General features: G+C 35.3%; 1 protein-coding gene across 1 annotated transcript in view; it reads right to left on the bottom strand.

Moving 5' to 3' along the window:
• Positions 1-2,124: 2,124 nt before the first annotated feature.
• LOC121370752 (katanin p60 ATPase-containing subunit A1-like) overlaps positions 2,125-21,626 on the bottom strand; it is a 32,061-nt gene continuing 12,559 nt past the window's right edge. Inside the window, 6 exon segments of the mRNA XM_041496192.1 lie at positions 2,125-3,599; positions 3,601-3,715; positions 4,410-4,536; positions 5,262-5,393; positions 13,761-13,887; positions 17,274-17,432. Of these exon segments, the coding sequence (XP_041352126.1) occupies positions 3,516-3,599; positions 3,601-3,715; positions 4,410-4,536; positions 5,262-5,393; positions 13,761-13,887; positions 17,274-17,432 (744 nt within the window). The 3' untranslated portion in view covers positions 2,125-3,515.

Below are 21,626 nucleotides of genomic sequence, written 5' to 3'. Positions count from 1 at the left end.
AATGAATGTCATACCAGAGGTAAAATTTCTATTTAAATCTTCTAAATTTAAAACTAGGAAAAAAAAAAAGGCTTTGAAAATATTCCATGTTAAATAATTATTTAAATTGTTACAATTTAATTTTAAAATCTCTCTCTATTAGTTTGTGAAGACTGCACCCCCAACCCCCCGAGAATCATAGTACAAAGTTTCAGAACTATTCAATCAAAACTGTTGAAGAAGATACTTTTAAATTTCTAATTAAAATGTTTTAAATTAATAAAAATTCCAAATTTCCAAACTATCACTCCAATAGTTTGTGAAGGCAGTCCCTGAGAATACAGGTACCTAAATACTAAGTTTCAGAATTATCCTATTAAAACTCTAGAAGATAGACTTTTACATTTTCTATGTTTAAATTTAATAAAAATTCACAAATTCAAAATCTCTTATTGGTTTGTGAAGACTGCTAAAACAAAGAGTACCAGTGAGGTACATGATACGTTCGTTATTTGTATCACAGTGATCTAGTAATTGTATGTGCAGTAGACTGTGAAAAATAGGTCACAGTGACCTAGTAATAGTATGTGATACATCGCCATCCCAAGTTGTTCCTACATGTGAGGTTTGATGGTCCTGTATGCAAGATATGGTCCGGACAAGGATTTACTGTTGAAAAGACCATGAAAAGTAGGTCACCAGTACCAGCAATTTTTTAAAATTATTTTGTAGCCTCCCCTCCCCACCCCTCCAGGTACATCCCTGACTTCACTGAAGCCAGTTGTAGCTCAGTGGTAGAGTACTTGCCGGAGATGCAGTGGATCACTGATCAGTTCTCGTCAATGTCCACTGGGTTATTTCTCGTTCCAACCAGTGCACTAGAACCGATACATTACAGGCTGTGGTAGTGTAAATAAAAACTCCCTTGCTGTTAATTGGCAAGGATGGCACAGTTAGTGGCAGGTTTAATTTCTCACTGTAGGGCAAGTGTCTTAATTATCATACATCATTAGATTTACACTGAATAGGGTTTATAAATGCTACAAACATACTTTTGTTTTTCAGCCAACTTTATCATGCAACTGTATGTATAAATAGGAGGGTGAACCTTTTTTTAAAAAATGTTTATAGGATTTAAATAATAATCATTTGTTATTTGTGGTACACACTAAAAAACAACATTTCTTTACAAAATGGAACTCATCTCCCTCAAAAAGCAATACATTTTACTCATAATAATAATTAATCAAATGCAGTCGATCATGCAGTGTAAAAAGTACACCAAAGGTGGTGAAAATTTCGACCTGAGGAAAGGCTTGCCAACTTGAACCACATGATTATTAAAAAACACATTCTCATTCTTTATACCCCATCCTCCATTGAATGTTATTTTGTCAATAATTTCAGTTTGGCTTGACACAAAATGAAGGATCGAACCACCTCAGTGGATCCATTCAACTGATTGGATTTTTCTTGTTCCGTCCAGTGCACCACAACTGTTCAAAGGCCATGGTATGTGCTTTCCTGTCTATGGAAAAATGCATATAAAAGATCTCTTGCTACTAATGGACAAATATAGCAGGTTTCCTTTCTACGACTATGTCAGACTTACCAACAGCTGATTATTAATAAATCAATGTGCTCTAGTGGTGTCATTAAATAAAACAAACTTTTAAGGATTTTTTTTTTTTTTTTTTTTTTTTTTAAATAAAAATGTTTCATTTTTATATACAATTTGTAAGAGCATTGCCAGAATATAAATTAAACAGCAATACAAAAGAATGCTCCAATTGAATTTTTTTTTTTTTTTTTTACTGAATCGAATAGTATGTTAAGTAGGACAAACCAACCGTGAACAAATGTTCCGAGCAGACAACAAAACTGTGTCCAGGAGAGCAGACAACAAAACTGTGTCCAGGAAAGCATACTTGAACCATGATTACACATAAGCATTATCAACATAACAAATAAACAGTAACCTACATCTACAAGCCCATAGTGGATTTCTTCTTTCATCCATGTCAATCATACAAATGTGGCGTATCTACTTTATTAAAGTTGTACATGTATTGTCTGCATGTAGACAAAGCCAGTCTACAGACATTTAGTAACACAGTAATGAAAAATTAACACAACACCACCATACAGATCTAAAACATTTATTAGTGGGTCTTATTAAAACTATTATTTACTTTAATTATAGGAATATGAAACGAGTAAATTTCATATTCAAAAAAACTTCTGAGCAATCCAAACAATGTAGGGGATATAACCTGCCGAAATAATACAAAAGTATTGAACTTTCTCTCTTGATAATTTGTTTTTTTAAACAATATTGAAAATATACACCATATTATAAAATTACATATTATATAAGATAACTTCTTTGAGCAATTCTTCTTAAAGGAATAGTGATGAAAAACAGGCACTAAACCATTATTCTCATTTTTAAAAATCTTTGAATTGTTTTGGTTGATGTAAAAAGACAGTTAATTATTGATCACTACATTAACTATACCAACAATTTTTTTTCAACCTGCAATAAATAGTACAGTACACTGACAAAGCAAAAACTTATCTTCTTTATCAGTAAATTACAATAATGGATATGCACACAATGTTTTGGTTACCCAACATCACTATTACCAAGCTGGTAACATGGCTATATTTTGAAATATATGCTTTGAATTATATATGTACTGTCAGGTTAATTGAAAAGGGGATACACAATCAAAATGACTGAAAGTTTAGGATCAATATGTAATTTACTGTCTGAAAATAATGTACATTTCCTTAAAAAAGTGACTGAATAGCTGATAAAGATATATCAACTTTATTATCAAAACAACTAAATACAGTGAAACCCCTGTAAACTGGAAACCCTCGGGACCAAGTAAAATGTCCGGTTTTAAGAGGTATCCAGTTTAAATAGGTTAGGTTCTTTACTGATTCGGTAAAAAGGACCGTGAAAAATGTCCGGTTTTGAGGGAATTCCGGTTTATCGAGGGTCTGGTTTTGAGAGGTTTCACTGAAATTAATTTACGAAAGCCATTTATCTCTTAGTAACATTTAACTTTTTTAAACAGCTGTGTATATTTAATAACCTGCAATAAACAAAGTAGTTGGTGATTGTTTAAGATATACACACATCAAAAATAAATCATGTTATGATCGCCTTTTGTAAATTCAGCTCTACATCTTTCAAGGAATAATAAAATCTACATTTTGTATTGAAAAAATACTCCTGAGCAACACTTTGAGACACCCTACATATAGCATATATTTACCATCTTATATACAATTTTTTTTTTTTTTCACTATCATCTATATAGTAACAGGCTCATATGACAAAGACAGAGTGTGAATGATGTGTGTAAGTAGTGACAGAGAAATAACCATGCATGTGAATGTAATTTGTAGTCTAGTTTGATATCACTGTCGGACAGTCACTGGTTTCTGATATTACTTCAAGACGACCTCCAACACTTGAACGAGAGTAGTCTGACATCAGGTGGTGTCCTTATCACAAATTCTTCTCAAACAGAACCGAATTCGCTCATCCACTTTTCGTATTTCTCGAGATCTTGCTTGGAAACACTTTTATTAACCTTGAGAATCGCCCTTCTTGAAGTCGTCCATCGACGTCGGCTGAATGAGCTGCTCTTTGGGAATGTTGCGGATTTCTTCCGGTCGAAGGCCCTCGATTATTCTACGGAATGACATCATTGCAGCATCCCTGAAATAATTAACATTAATGCATATAAACCAATACAGCCAGTGGTGTTATTTTGATATAAAAAAACAATCAAGACATTAAAAGTGTGAAAAACATGACAGCTATCATACAACAAAAGAAAGATATTTAACAGCTACTTGTTTTGTATTCAGTGTGGTCACTGTTGAGACATGTGATACCAAATAAGAAAACAAGCCATCACTTTTAATCAATAATCATATCAAGGTTCAGTTTTTAAAATACTCTTTCTTTTCTAAATGAAAAACCCTCAAGCAGAAACATATTAAATGTCATCCAATAATTTAACTTTAAAGCATACAACAACCTCCGCCCCTTGGTGCCTCCCCCAATCATAGCTTTTTCTTTCAAAAATAATATCAGACCGATAAACCACCATATTCAACTCATCTACCAGTCAAAAACAGAAATTATCATTCAGAAATTATGCTTTAAAGCGGTGCTTTCATTATGCAATTAGTCACACTGACTTGTCGCATGCGATTTGCTGGCCCTGCAAAAATCGGAATGTATAACAATAAAGTTGTTCCGATTTAGGTGTTCAAACAGTACTATCTGATCGTATGCAACAAGTCAGTGCTACTTATCACATAATGAGACGACCCTTTAGGTATTGCTTGTGAACTTACTGATCATGCACAGAAGTCGTGTCACAGGGTGAAATAAAACTAATTACCTGCAGACATTGGTGATATCGGAGCCAGAGTAGCCATTGAGTTCGAGGGCAACCTTCTCCAGGTCTACAGTCTGGTCGAGCTCCACCTCGCGCAGGTTGATTTTTAACAACTCCACTCGACCGTCAACTGCAATACAGACAAAAATAATATTACACTAAAAACATATAACAGAAGAAATGTGGGTAGGTAATCGGTATGTACAAAGGCAAAATATGTAAACAATATTTCAACAACACTTTATATAATAGTAAATACTTGAAGTGTAAAGGATTAACCAAAGTCAAAGGAATAGCTGCCTTGTTGTGGCAAAGAATGTAGAGAACAAAAATATTAAAACCATGATGGCCTATATCTGTGACAATAGAGGTCTTTAAGCTGTGTTTGAATTGTTCCAGTTTATTTCTACATGCTATTATCTAACACTTACGCTTACTGTACAGTAATTATCTAATACTTCTAAATAAAAAATATTATTAGTAGTAAATCTTAACGTATACCTCTGAACCCCCCTAAAAACTTAAATCGATATCAGCCAGGCTCACCAATGTTTACTTGCTTCTGCTGTGCTTGCTGCACAACTATAAATCATATTTTAACTAAATATTCAAGACTTTGCATTGTGGTACTATTTAGCAGTAGGATAAGCATTTCAAAAGGATTTTATTTTAATTTTTAATATGGCCAAATAAACTAAATAATTTGCTTACAAGAAAATGATGGGGGAAAAACGATTAGTATCTGTTTTTTATGTTAAATGTTATCAAATATATAATTTGCACTATTAAAAAAAAAAAAAAAGCAATTAAAACACACTTTGAACACCAAACATAATCAAAAAGCAGCAGTTGTACCTGTTGGCAATGGAATGTAGATACGCTTCTCCAGTCTTCTCCTGAGAGCTTCGTCCAAATCCCAGGGAAAGTTGGTTGCTGCGAGCACCATGACAGTTTTAGTTGGGTCCTCTCCGCATACACCCCCAACACCTAAAACAACGTACATTGTTATTTGAATATATTTTATCCAATTAAATAGCAAGAAACAGAGATGTATTTTAGAAATTTGTTGGATGTTCAATTTCAGGACGTCTTTGCCAGAACACTTTGCGACTACTTTTCATCACCAATGAACTTCATTACACATCTGTTGATGGGAACACAGTGTGAGATTTTTTTCCCCCCTCATGCATATTCATGTAGAAAGACAGATTTAAATACCTCTGATTGGCTACTTTATCGTGATGAACCAAAAGCCAAAACCATGACATCCAATAAAATTAACTGTCAAAATGAATTGCTCTGTCACATGTTAATCATCAATCACCATAGATGAGGTTTAGTTGGAAAAGAGGTTTAAATTTATCATAATTGATTTTTTGAGGATGTGTATTAAAAAAAAAAGAAAAAAAAAATAGAAGAATAATACTACACTCATATTTAAAAATATACCCAACTTGCTTTCGTTTGTCAATAGTGTTTTTAAACAACCAGTACCCCGGTACACTTGTTGTGTATCTAACAGACACGAGTGTAGTGTTCTCCATGTCGGGGAATATTTTGTTTTCAAAATCTTGATTAGCGATATTTCTAGTCAACTGAAAATCTATTAGCAACTACTGTTTACTGTTTTTAACATTGTGTAGCAAATCGCGAAGCAATACAGGGCACAATATTTCACGCGAACCGCCATTCTGTTCGCGTGTTGGTTACGCAAAATTAAATTTACGCGAACCGCAAATCGGTTACGTCGTGACCTGTAGACGTTCAGAAATTAAAACTTTCAGACTTCACGATTACAGTAAGTTTATTCATGCAGACATACTACTAGTATTCCGACAAATGTTTTCGACTGATTTTTAGATACTTGATGCGCGGCAAAGCAGTAGACAACGGTATATTGCAACGGTTGTAACTTGCGACCAAAGACTCAGTATAGAGTCGAGCCAAACATTTTAAAGAAATGTGGCACGGACCGCTAAGACGCCTAAATTATCTGCTGCTATTCTCTCTCTAAAGGAATATATGTAGACATAACATTGGATTGCCTATAATTTTACAAGGTTGAAAACGGTTTTAACGTAAACAAAAATGCAAAAATGTCACAAATACTAACATCGCATAATGAGCTTTAAATAACAAACATTCGGAACGTCACTGTAGTATAGAAGTACCAGCGATAAAGTGAAAGTAGCATCGCCACCGCAAAATATCAGTGTCAAATTGTGATCTTTCTTTTTATGTTATTATAAGATTTATTTTTATTAATCTAATCATGCACCAATGAGTAGCCTGTTTTTTTATAGTTCAGAGGAACTGGACATTAATTTTGTTGTTTGGGTTTTTGGTGGGCTTTTTTTAATTGCTGTATACTAAATTTTACATATCAGTGACAAATGGTAGCCTTTATTTGTTATTTATGAAAGAAAAGTATTAGTTTAATCATGCACCATGGAATGGGCATTTTCCCTCCAAATGTATCTATTTTGTTTCAGTACTGGGTTGATATTTAGTCCTTTTACAATAGTATTAACTTCCGCAAGCTGCACAGAGGTTCTAGAATACGGTGGCCCGATGCCCGAGGACAGTGGTTGTTAGATTCGGGCAACTAAAAATTACTTTTTGCGATCCCGATGGCAAATGGTGAATGATGATGATAATAATAATAATGATAATAATAATGATAATGATAATAAAGCTACAACGCTACGATCGTACGAAAACAAAAGAAACATCTACAAGTCACTTCTTTCGATTTCCATAATGGAAACTGTTTTATAAAACTTCTTTTTTTTTGTATTTTGTTTTAACTTTATGTTTGAGCTAAAAATTATGTATTTAAAATATAATTTCAACGTAACTTTGAGGTAACCGATCAGGTAATCCACAGGTTATGCAAAAATAATTCACGTAACCGAACAATTGGTTACCTAGGTGAAAACCACGTGAACCGACTTCCGGTTACCTCAGATTTCTAAATATTGTCCCCTGCAATACTGAAATTTGTGTTCCTGCATGTATGTCATTTCATAGGTAAGCTCAATTATTCTCAGTAACACCTACATATAAATTTTTATTCTTTTTAATTTCATATTTTAAAATAAAGAAAATAAAGCACTGGGGATTTTTATATTAAAAGATAACTGGCTCCAATAGTCCTTTGCGATAAGGGTCTTACCTCCCCTGAAAAATGGTCTCCCTTGATTATTAGTCTGTTAACGCACTTCCAGAGAGGAAAAACAATCGATAACAATGGCGTCTAACAATGGAATTTTTGAAGCATGCAATCTTTACAAGTTGAAAGTGCCCAATCTGAAGGAATATTTACGACAAAGAGGAGCCCATGTCTCGGGGACTCGATCAGAACTTGTGAAACGGGCGAAGGGCGTACACGAGATGAAACTTCAGCTGTTGCGTGAAATTAATGCCAAAGATTTGGAAAATGCACAGAAGTGGAATGTAGAAAAATTTCGAACAACTTTCAACGAACATTTACCAGAACCATGGACGTTACATGATAAATGGGAGACAGATGTAAATAAAATTCCAATTATGCGCTGTGCTGATTTGTACAATTATTTGGTGCTGAACAGAAATAGGACTTTTGATTCTAACTCCGTGAAGGCTAAACGCCAGTTGAAGTCAAAAGTATTTTACGAAGATAAACATGTACATGAAATTAAATTCCACAACATCAGTGAGACGTGTACACATGGTTATGTAAAATGTAAAGTTATCCCATTGCTACAACTGGGACAGAGAAGCAGAAGCCTGATTACGACGTGTGGGTGTGTTTGGCGAAGGTTTCTGGACACGTACATGCTGCTGGATGCACATGCAGTGCTGGGTAAGATCTGTCAATTTAATATCTAGTATTACAGTAGTAAGGATTGCTAGTCAATTCGTACCCTGGTCATTTCGTACCCCGATCACTTTGTACCACTGCAAAAAGTCATTTCGTACCACAGCTATTACACCCCCTGCACCATATTGAGGTTCAGCTCTTAAAAGGGAAGGGCATCTTTAGGAAACTGAGTGAACATTTGTATCGATTCCATGACATTTCGCCCCCAAATTTTAGTCAGTTCTCCCCCAACTCCCAATTATTTGTTACTCTTTAGAGGCATGTTAAAGTGTGCGCACGTGTATGTGTGTGTTTTTTTCTTTTCTTGGATTGTTGTCTTTCCACAATTTGGACGGATCATGTGTCAGTCAGGGGCTTTCCAGACGATTCGTCCATGTACAATTCGTCCACTCGATTACAATATTTAGACCAATAAATCTAAAATGATATTTCTTAGCCATTGAAATGATTAATTATTTTCGTTTTGTGGTAAACTACTAATATATGCGTCATAATAAATTTGTAAATTTTTACAATAATCAAAAATTTACTTTAATTGTCCCATTCCCTATTATAATTACAATATTATAACTATAATAGACTATGTCTATGAAATTGTCTCCATCATACTTGGTACTCCCCTTCTGCCATGGGCAAAGCCACTGGCGATGTCAGAGATATAGGCATGGCAAAGCTGTTAGGTTACTAGGTTACAATCTGGCAATTCTTTGTCGATATTCCACTAAAATAAAGTGTCCATACATTTATTTAGTCTGTGGACGTAATATACAGTAAATAACTAATACAAGTTTTTTTTGTAGTGGACAAATTATCTCGAGTTCAACAGTGGGCGGATTTTTAGTGGACAAAACGTCCAGAGGACGAATCGTCTGCATCCCAGTCAGGGCACCGATGATATAATCACCAGTTTAATTAATTTATTTCTATATATATAGTGTTTCATAAAATTAAAAAGAGCAGTGGTATCTTTATGGAGGCGAACTGGTTATGCATGTGGGGGAGAACTGACATCCTATCTCGGGGCGAAACGTCTGGTACCCATTTGTATCCTTTACAAAATTTTAAAGGCAATTTATATAAACAATATACTTATATGTATGTCTTTAATACAGTGCAGTACATTTATCTTTTATTCACTAAAAACATTATTACTATAAAGGAATAAACACTTTACCTTAATCATGTAATTAGATTTTTTTTCTTCTGAGAATAATGGAGTGATTGCAATCTTTTCAAATGAATGATTCCTAACCGTTGAGTTGTAAAATAAATAAACAAAACATCCCAGATTTTATACATGTAATAAAACCTTTCTTTAAATTTATGTAATACACAAATATTTTTGGGGCACCCTTCATTGGTACTGTTGGTTTGGAGAAAATATTAATAAGCTTATTTTGATTAAAAATAATATCTTTTTCCCCATGGAGCTATTTAGACATACACATAATATATTACTACAGCATCATATAAAATTCATGTCAATACCCGGCGATGTATAAAATTACAATTTAGCTTCTATAAACAAATGTTTTATATTAGCCATGTCACCCCGGGTTTGAAAGATAAACATCTAAAGAAGCCCCCTAATAACATGATTGGTGTTTTGTTGTAAATAGTTATTTCTATTTTATTTTAGGGAAGGAGAGTCATGCAATCATGTTGCTGCCCTGTTATATGCCATCGTGGATATCAGAACAAAGAAGGAGGCTGGTTTAGATGCATCAACATCTAATACCTGCAAATGGATACAACCAAGGAAAAGAAAATTGAGTCCTAAAAAAATCTCAGGATTTAGTTTTCAAGAAGTACAAATTTACTGAAACTACAAGTGTTAATACATGCAACACATCTTCTACAAAGAGACAGGATAATTCAAACACAGTGCAACCAATCGATATGACAAGTTTGTGTCAGAAATTAAAACAGTGTGCTCCACATGCAGCAATTTTGCAATGTGACCAGAATTATTTAGACAACCACAAGAAGCCAGACAAAACGTTATCAAATGCACCTGTTTTGCACCACATTAACTTTTTGTATTGCGACAGTGTCAATCTGCTAAGCGAAACATGTTCAACCCATTTCAATGATTATTTTCTTCACTTCAATGCTGTGAAAAAGATTGCAAAATCATTGAACAAAAGACAAGAGGACAGTCAAAGAGCCATCAGTGGATGACTTTTCGAAAAGAATTGCCCATGAAGTGGTGACAGCAGGTTTCCTCTCTCAATATCTATGTGGTCCTTAACCATATAACCGTAAATATAAAATGTGTTGAGTGTTTCGTTAAATAAAACATGTCTCTCTTTCTTAAAATACTATAGTAATGTATAAAATTAATTTTAACATTGTATTTAGGAGATAACCATATGGAGTTTTTAGATTTGCAGGTGTTATTGTCTATTTGATCCCACAAATGTCATTTTTGACCAAAGGCGTTGTTAACAATAACACCCATTGTAAACTGAATCGTCTTTCTACAGAACTAACTGTATATTTGGCATTTCTTCAAAAAAATACCTGGCTACAATCTAACTGTAGACCCTTGAATTGTCAACTTTGCCAGTTCAAACTGCTAATGATGTCATTAGCTTTCCGGGTGTGATTTTCATTTGATCCCGGAAAAAGAATGTAATTAACCAATCATAATACAGAACACACTGCAGTTAGTTTACAAATTGTAATAAATTGTTCATAATATGTATAAAATTTACCATCGTCATCTATTAAGTCATTTATATACCTAACCCCTGCTTCATACCTATAAAATGCTGAGTTATTATTTATTTTAATGTCATCATTATACCAAATAAATTGAGACTGTATGTCATTGTCACTACTGAGTTTGTTCTTACATGTTTTAAGGTATGTCCAACCAAGCCAATAAAGTGTCTTTCCAAAAGTTATTTTTTACTGTTGGCACAATATTCTTCTCAATATAATCTGGATCAAATTCCATTACGTTTAAATATATAATATACACTGTACATGGTTGTATGATCACTAACAAAAATTAAAGATACTAAATGCATATAAATTGTCATTCATCTTCATCGTGAACAAGAGGTGGTAACAAATTTGATAAACTAACACATATCTTCCATATTTTGGTTGCTTGATGTGCAAGATTAATTGGTATCACACCCTGCAAAATTCTAAAATTCTTAACACGTTCCATGGCTTGTTCAACATCTATTCGAAGATTTGCAATACGTCTAGTTTCTTCAACCTGCCTTCTTGTGAAACATTGATATTTCAGTGGTGGTATGATTAACCGAATGCCTCTTGGTGTTGTCAAGTCCGAGATAAGAAAACCCTTAACGTCAGCCATTATGGAATCACCTCTTTGACAATGTCCAGTATACCACATTTCAAGGTCAACTGTTTGTCACTGATACTTCCTGCCCAAAGGTCTGAGACAAATGTTATTACACCTGACGGGCTTATTCCCAACAAGGCTTTGTAAGTCATATGTGACTTATAATGCGAAAACATCAGACTTTTGTTTTTCAATGACTGGGGGTTTTGGGTGAAAATTTCTGTGCAATCGATTATTACACGACAATTGGGGTATTTTCTTCGGAATTTATTGGGTATTGTTTGTCGAATTATAGATTGTGATGGCCATGGTGTTAGAGGTGACCACTTCACACTTAAATATGAAATCCAATGACTGGTAATGCTACTGCAAGTAGATGTTGAAATGTGAAACCTCTGTGCAATATCTCCCAATAGAAGCCCAGTCTAAGCCGGATAAGTATAAGAAAAAACTCATCAACCAGCCTAAGGATCCTAGGTCGACCTTGATTGTTCCCGTTCCCTTTCCTATGGGTATATTTTTCAGCATCAGTCATTTCACTAAACAAGACGTTGAATGTGGCGGCATTTGGTAGTCCAGTATAAAACATACATTTTTCATCCGACTCCACAACATCTTCAATCATCAGATCTGGTCTTGCTGCCTGCACTCCCACAGATTTCATTTCAGTTGTAGAAAAGTTAGTTTGAGTAGAAACTGAAATCATCTGACATCTGTTTGGACATGTTATGTTTGATGTCTGGCTCGAACAACTTGTTTGAGAAAATGTACATGTTTGTTCATTCTTATGTAAATGCATGCCAAAATTGTGTGCTGAAACTGGTCCACAGTAATCATGCATATTCGTTTGACAAATTACAACCAAATAGAATGTGTGTAGTATCATCACAGTTATCGGCTGTACATACAGCATCCACCTTGTCTTTCGATGGCTCATTTTCCACTACCTGTAAATAATTAAAATAAATGAAAACATACATTCATAATAAGAATTTACTACAGAAATGCAGAAAAACTAATTTGGGTGGGTAAATATTTTATTTGGGTATTTGTTTTATATTAAATTTTTAAAAATGTTTTCATAGTTGGGATGCAGATGATTCATCCTCTGGATGTTTCATCCACTGTTGAACTCGAGATGATTCATCCACAACCAAAAATTGTTGTTGAACAATTCGTCTACTATACACAAAAATTATATTTACCGTATATTTTGTCCATGGACTAAATAAATGTACAGACAATTTTTATTTTAGTAGAATATCGACACAGAGTGTTGCCAAAGAAGTGCAGATTGTAACCTAACCTAACACAAGGGGGTTACCAAGTATGATGGGGACAATTTGATAGACATAGTCTATTATAGTTATAATATTGTTTTGTAAGTATTTTTATTATTATTAAATTATTATTATTATTATTTTAATATATATTAATGCAATTTGGGTTAGGTATCCTAATTATTTTTGTCTTAATCAGGAATGTAAAAGATGTTACCCAGAATTAACGAACAAAACAAACAATAATTAAAATAATTTTAAAAAACGTTTTTAAATAAATAAAAAGAACTATTACTTTAATACTTACAGTAATGGAAAATAGCCTGTAATTTATATTAAAAAAAAAAAAGAAGTTTTTTAATAATAATAAAAATACTTACCAATGTTGTTCCAAAGGTCTTTACTCTTCCATCATCTAATATGAACAATGAAGGCACGTTGTTACATTTATCGCCTTTTGTATACACTCCATCTTTAAAATGCGCTGAACATAAACGATAGTTTTTTTCATTCAGCTGAAACGTTGGGCTCACAACTCGGATTCGTTTCAGCCAGGCATTTTTCAGAATCTGGTCGCATGGAAATCTGTGTAAGACCACTAATGTACTATCTACAGTCTTTCCTCTATAGTTACTGCATATGCAACAGTAGTGATGATAGGCAGACTTCGATCTAGGAGTTTTAGAATGAGCATCTGCATCCATTGTTCTTTCTTCTCCGGAAGTGGGTGCAATTTTGGTTTACGATTTTATGGTGTTTTTTCAAACAAAAGAGTGCTAATTATCAGGGGAGATAAGGACCATATCGCAAAGGACTATAACAGTTCTGAATACTGGTGTGTAAAAAAATACAGGTAAACAACTTTCCACAGATTAATGTATTGTTCTCACCGTCCATCTGAATCAGCAGTTCGGACTTTACCCTCCGACTGGCCTCGTGTTCCGAGTCACTGCCACGTTTTGAACAGATTGAATCAATCTCGTCGATAAATATTGTACTCGGTGCATAAAAACGTGCCTGCAAAATGGTACATATACATGGATGCAAAACTATACATTTAAAAAAAACCTTGATGATTTTTAGCACAGGTTTATACGCCAGACATTTTTTATTATGTTTTATGGGCTAACTGTTACACAAAACAATGTCAGAAATCGGAATAAAAATAAAATTCAAATACCAGGAAATAGCAATGTCACATATTATAAGAGCTGAAATAATTTATACTCCCTATGTAATATACAGAGATTATTATACGAGATTGTGTGTCGTACGGATTTTACAAAATGAGTGCCAGGATTATTGTATTACCGGAAAGAGAGCGAGGGTTAACACATGAATACTGACACTCGTTTTATAAAATCAGTATGATCCACACACAAGTGGAATAATTTCTTTATTATACATAATATTATTTTTTATGAATAACAAGGACTGTGTCAAAACATTTAAAACGCAATTAGAAGGAGACTACAAAATCACGTCATTTTGATAAGTGATTAAACTATTTCACATGCTAAGACATTATGTAATGACGTTGCTTCTCAAAATTACGTCTATCGTTTGTTACATGAAATTGTTATAACATGTTTCCCGTAAACTATGTTGATAATAAAATATGTTAATTATTTAATATATGTAACACTGTATTCATCTAGTGAAAACACATCCAAAGAATGCTAACTTGTTAAAATTTATATTTAACATACACGTGCAGTTGTTAAACTGATGGTATCGGCATTAATAAAGAATGGCACCTTTTTCAAAATTTATTTTTAATCTAAATTGAGAAAATTAATGTCAGTAGGCCTGTAAAACATAGAATAAAAAAGGTCTGGCCTTTCCATAATAGACATTTTGAAAAAGAAAAGGAAAATCAAGATTAAATTCAAAAAGTGTGTTTATGTGTGCATGAATTTGTGTTTTGTTACTTGATTCTGTATGTCTCTCTTATGTTATTGTGGAAAATTCTGTTCTGTGTGTAAAAGTCAAAGTGGGGGCAAAAAAAAAAGAGAGAAAAAAAGAATGCACAGCAGGAAAAAGTTAAAACTGACAGAAAATAAAAACTAAATTCAAGATGATATTCATGTGTGTTTTCAAATGTACTACTCAAAAGAATTTAAGGGTCAAAAATTTATAACCAAATAAGTTTCAGAGTGTATTAGATTGATGATGTAAACTACACCAATTTTTTTATTTATTGTTCCATATTTACAAAAAACCACAAATAAACGTCACTGTATACAAGAAAGTCACATGACATGCTGTCAAAGTTGAAGGTTGTCAAACATGGATTTTACACATTATAGAACATTTGTTTAATAGTGTGTGAATCCGCCCCTGGCACGAATACACTCTACACATCGTTGCCTCATGCTGTTGATCAGACGTCTGAAGAACTCTTGGGGAATGCCTGCCACTCTGCAATAAGAAGTTGACCCAGATCATGAAGGTTGGCCGGAGGGGCATGGTTATCCCGAACTCTCCTGCCTAATTCGTCCCAGGCGTGCTCTATTGGGGCCAAGTCAGGCGAATATGCTGGCCAATCCATCCTGGCGATACCTTGTTGTCTGAGAAAGTCCGTTACCACCCTGGCGCGGTGGAGTCTGGCATTGTCATCCTGCAGAACTGCCCCGCCGCCAATCTGCTGAAGGCCTGGGAGAACCAACGACTGGATAATCTCATTCAGATAGCGGATTCCATTCAGATTGCCATCCACCACATAGACGGGGGGTCCTGTGGTGGATAGAGATGCCACCCCACACCATGACGCTGCCACCACTGAACCGGTGACGTTGTCTAACGTTAACGTCAGCGAAGCGCTCCCCAGGACGTCTGTAGACACGAACCTGACCGTCGTTGAACTGGAGACTAAACCTGGACTCATCAGTGAACATCACTCGACCCCACTGAACACGTTGCCACTGCAGATGAAGCGTGCACCAGTGACGTCTGGCCGTTCTGTGACGTGGTAGGAGTGGTGGTCGAACAGCCTGGCGACGGCAGCGTAGATTATTGGCTCTCAGACGATTGCGTATGGTTTGATCAGACACTCGAGTTCCAGTCGCAGTCCGCAGATTGTCACGTAATCGGCGTGCAGTGGTTGTGCGTTGACGTAGAGCCATATTGGTGATGTAGCGGTCCTCTCTATTTGTAGTGCTTCGGGGTCTTCCCGAACGTGGACGATTTCTAACAGAATTCGTTGCTTGGTACCGTTGCCACAGTCGGCCAACGACACTCTGACTGACACCAAGTCTCAGAGCAACATTTCTTTGCGTATTGCCATCCTGAAGCCAAGCAATAGCCCTTCCTCGATCTTCGATAGTCAGTTGAAGTCGTACCATTGTCAAATTTGGAGTGTGCACCGTACACGAACGCAAGCTCCAATTATATGGAAATTCAGCATTGGGAACATGGAATACACGTGCAAAGCGTGCAAATGAAGCGCTTTGTGAAAAAGCAAGTTATGGGCACTTAGCAGACCTTTCGCTTTCGCCCTAATTTACGTGCAAATGTAAGCATGTTTTCGCCATTAGAACTAGTCGACAGTGTCAATGACAGTGGATTTTAATTCATTTATGGGTTGCTTAGACCCACTTTCGTCAAAATGGAACAATACCATGCGTGACATTATGGTCTAGCTAATATAATTGACATTCAGAAAATAATGTCGAAAATATCGTCTGACCCTTAAATTCTTTTGAGTAGTAAATACATGTACATGGCTATTCATTTTAGCACTTTTTAATCAAAGCTGTGAAATCTGGGTAGTGAAAATTAAAAAAAAAAATTGAGGTGATGAAGGGAAGTAATCAGGTTAAAAATGATTGATACAACATTCCAAGTGTTATTATTATCCCCCCCCCCCCCCCCCCCCCAAGCCATTACACTACATAAATTCAAACGTGATCAGGCAAATAAAAGAAAATGTGGATCTACAATGAAATGACCGATGCTCAAAACAATGCTTCGAAATTTGAATGAAACTACTGTGAAACATAAACCAGCAAAAACAAAGCCTGGCTCTTTATACTTGGAATGTTAAAAGTGGATTACTTTTTTTTTTCCACACATCACCTACCATCTCGAAAAGGATTCGCACTAATTTTTCTGACTCGCCATGATACTTGGATGTCAGAGTAGAGGACGAGACGCAAAAAAATGTTGTTCCACACTCTGTGGCCAAGGCTTTGGCTAGCAACGTTTTCCCTGTACCTGGTGGGCCAACCATCAGCACTCCCTAGTGGCAGGTAAAGAAACAAAGGGCATGCAACATTTTTGTTTAATATTTACACGCACGAAGAAAGAAGGAAAAAAATAAATCCTTTGGCATCTTCTTGGAGCATAAAATCTGGAAGATAACATAACCTGTATTCAGCTGCCCAGTTAGTTATGGGCCTTACCATTTCAAAGAGTAGTCGGACTAATTTCTCGGACTCGCCTCGGTACTTTGACGTGAGGCTCGATGAGGACACGTTAAAAAACGTCGTACCGCACTCGGTGGCAACGGCCTTGGCCAGCATCGTTTTCCCGGTACCCGGAGGACCAACCAACAAAACTCCCTACAAAAGTAATGTCAAGGTCGACAAAATTCCAAACAGGGGTGATCGTTCAACATTTGTTATTTGTGTTGTGGGAATTAATCCAAATTCCAAAAGGTTTTATCGGTAAATTAATTTCATCAAAACGAGTTCTGAAAATGTTTTATTTAAGTTAAAAAATGTTTGGTAAATTAAAAAATCTAAAAAGCACCGTTGATTATTGTATTGGATTTTATCATATTAATTTTAAATAACATGCTTTCATTGAATCTAGCTTTATACTAATTTAAAAAAAAAAAAAAAAAAAAATGCCTGTAGGTCAGAGAGAAAGAAATTATTAACCTTAACTGTTATCATGTACCAAATTATATATATTTATCCTTTGTAACTGGAATTGGAAAATAATTTTTATTTAACAGCAACACTGATCTACTTGAGTGACAAGCAAGATCCTTTGAACAAAACATAAAATATAATAAATAATCTTGCAATTAAAATCATGTGGTAAACATGCAGATCACTTGAAATGTTTAATAAGACCCATTTCCAAAAATTAGACACAAAAGTTGCTAATTAAGTAAGCAGGACATACAATAAATATGTATTAGAGAGATCAGTAAACGACAAGAGCAAATAATAATAAAAGACATTAAAGCAACAATACACAAATATACTAAAGACTACTGCCACAATAATAACAGGATAGTAAATGAAGTGTTCATATCAAGTTTATGTCCTGAGTGAAATCAATTCAATTCATCATGCTCACTTAGTGACATACACTTGATATGAAATGACGATGAGTGCAATATCACACTGATTATTACAAGGGGTCCCTTGTAAATGATGTGAGATACATATACACCCCTAAAACCCCCCACCCAAAAACAAAAAAACTTAGAAAATAATGGTTAATTAAGTCATTTTTGTTCTGGGAAAAGAGCCCATTTCCTGACACTGTCTGTTCCTGACATAAAATTTGGTCCCCGGCTAGGATCTAACCTAGAGTTAAAACAATTGTCTGAAGTGCAGTCAACCTGGGATCGATCTCCGTTGGGAGCCCATTGGGCTATTTGTCATTACAGCCAGTGCACCGCAACTGGCATGTCAAAGAAAGAAGTGTTTTATTTAACGACGCACTCAACACATTTTATTTACGGTTATATGGCGTCAGACATATGGTTAAGGACCACACAGATTTTGAGAGGAAACCCGCTGTCACCACTACATGGGCTACTCTTCCGATTAGCAGCAAGGGATCTTTTATTTGCGCTTCCCACAGGCAGGATAGCACAAACCATGGCCTTTGTTGAACCAGTTATGGATCACTGGTCGGTGCAAGTGGTTTACACCTACCCATTGAGCCTTGCGAAGCACTCACTCAGGGTTTGGAGTCGGTATCTGGATTAAAAATCCCATGCCTCGACTGGGATACGAACCCAGTACCTACCAGCTTATAGACCGATGGCCTGCCATGACGCCACCGAGGCCGGTCTGGCATGTCAAAGGTCGTAGCAAAATGTATGTGCTATCCTATCAGTGGGATGGTGCATATAAAAGATCCCTTGCTACTAATGGAAAAAATGTAGTGTGTTTGCTCTCTAAGACTACATGTCAAAATTACAAAATGTTTGACATGCAATAGGCGATGATTAATAAATCAATGTGCTCTAGTGGTGTCGTTAAACAAAACAAACTAACTTCAAATTTGGTCCCGGTAAATTATTATTAAAAACAGGCTAATGAAAAAGTTTCAGCTTTCAGAACATAAAAGTGTGGTTGTAAACTGCATGCAATTTTTCTACGGCTAGATCAAACCCATCTTAAGTACAGACATGCATGTTATAACTATAAGCTGCAGCACCAGATCCAATATAAAATGTTGACACATGAAAAAGATACCTATTAGTAACAATAAAATTTAATGTAACTTATATAAAATAGAAGTTTTTTCTGCTAATATGCACATACTGTACATATAGACAACATAGTACTCAATACTTATTTTATTCTGAATGCCACCACGTTTTCAAGACAAAACAGATGGCGTTTAAGCTAATATGGAAGTGCAGTACATATACACAAGATGGCACTCTCGATATAATATGGAATAATTATTTTATGCCAATATAAAAAAGGCCAAATAAAAACAAAAGTATCGGTGAGGTACATGATATGCTCGTCAGGAGTTTGATGGAAAACCATAGAAATTAATGAATATGTTACGGGTATGATTCAATTCGCTAAACAAGATTTTTCTATGATGTTCAGAATATAGCCAAATTATATGATTTATTTGTATCACAGTGACCTAGTAATTGTATGTGAGCTAGTAATAGAATGAGACACACTGCCATCCCAAGTTGTTCCTACATGTGAGGTTTGGTGATCCTGTATGCATCTGTATGCAAAATAACATCTGCAGGCAGTAAATTTATCTAGTGGGCACTGCTTAAACACGGATTGCCGAAATTGCTTTGCAATTGCATAAGTGCGCACGAACATCGGTGCAATTTCGTACGAGAAAACGAAACACGGAAGACCGGAATGCATTGCCTGGTTTACATTTGGAAACAAAACTACTGTTACGTTGACACACTTCCCTTACATGTGGTAACCTCCCGGTAACCTAACGACCGTTCTCAACTTATTTTGATGCCTGCATCAGGACAAGGATTTACTGTTATGTACAGCAGACCGTGAAAACTAGGTCACAGTGACCTAGTAATAGTATCCGACACACTGCCATCCCAAGCTGTTCCTACATGCGAGGTTTGATGGTTCTGTATGCATCTGTATGCAAGATATGGTCCAGACAAGGATTTACTGTTATGTGCAGTAGATCGTAAAAACTAGGTCACAGTGACCTAGTAATACTACATGACACACCGCCATCCCAAGTTGTTTCTACATGTGAGGTTTGATGGTCCTGTATGCATCTGTATGCAAGATATGGTCCAGACAAAGATTTACTGTTATGTGCAGTAGACCATGAAAACTAGGTCACAGTGACTTAGTAATAGTACGCGACACGCTGCCATACCAAGTTGTTCCTACATGTGGGGGTTCAATGGTCACGTATGCAAGATATGGTCCGGATAAGAAAAAGTTAACAGACGGACGTACGGACAATGCTATACAATAATACGACTCATCATAGACAGGCGTATAAAAAAAGTTGGTCTCTGGTCAGACCAGGGTTCCATAATTTTTTATTTTTTTATTTTTTTCAAGCATGAAAAGGTAGGTAATATTTGATACTGAAATAAGGGGCATATTTAAATTGAACTGAGAATGCACATCCTAGTTCATACGCAATAACATTTTGATTCCAAATGTGGTTTAACATCATAGCAAGAAAAACACGGCAAATATTTATGTCATATCGCGGAACACTAAAAAAAAAAAAACACGTTGACGAGCGAGGGTCAAAATCAACAGGCGTGCTAACCAGAGACCAGATATTTATTTTGTTTGGCGTAACACAATGTTTTTAAAACAAATCCAATGTAAGGGTATAACATATATGCAGAAGTTAACTTAAATTCATGTTGAAGAAAAAAAAAGTGTTAAATGTTCAGTCACATATTTGGTAGCACAAGAAATAAAATAAAGTAATTTAAAATATGAGAGATCATAAAACAATAAAGACAACAGCAGAAAACATTCACCAACACCAGAGATTAACATTAATAACACATTTAGCTGCTTGGATACCTTCATAATACAGTGAAACTCCTCAAAACCAAACCATCTGTAAAGTGGAATTCCCTGAAACCCGAAGTCTTGTTTACAGTCCCTTTTTAAATATCAGTACACAGGACTTCTAGATTATGGTATCCCCACTCCCATGGCTAGTGATAGATATTCAATGATGGGCTACCAAATAACTACTATTGCCATGCCCGACGGCTAGTGAAAACCAAGTTGTCAACTGCTGCATTTAAGTCCTATTTTGTAAAAATAAATATCCTGTCCCCATCCCCCAGTCTTAATGTTTTTAAGCTCTATATCCCTCTTTAGGTGACATATCCACTTATTACTATCAGTAAAATTGTATGAACTCAAAGTAAAGTAGGGCTAGTGAATTTTCAATCGTGGCTAGTACATTTTTTAAATCACTGATCTCATGGCTAGTGGATTTTATAAAAATTCTAGAAGCCCTGATACAGAACAGAACCCCTTTAAATCAGATACCCTTTACAAACTGGTTTC

The sequence above is a fragment of the Gigantopelta aegis genome, chromosome 4 (genome assembly GCF_016097555.1).
Source record: "Gigantopelta aegis isolate Gae_Host chromosome 4, Gae_host_genome, whole genome shotgun sequence".
Classification (NCBI taxonomy): Eukaryota; Metazoa; Mollusca; class Gastropoda; order Neomphalida; family Peltospiridae; genus Gigantopelta; species Gigantopelta aegis.
The sequence above is the reverse complement of the archived record's forward strand: the minus strand, read 5'-3'. Positions and strand labels throughout refer to the sequence as shown.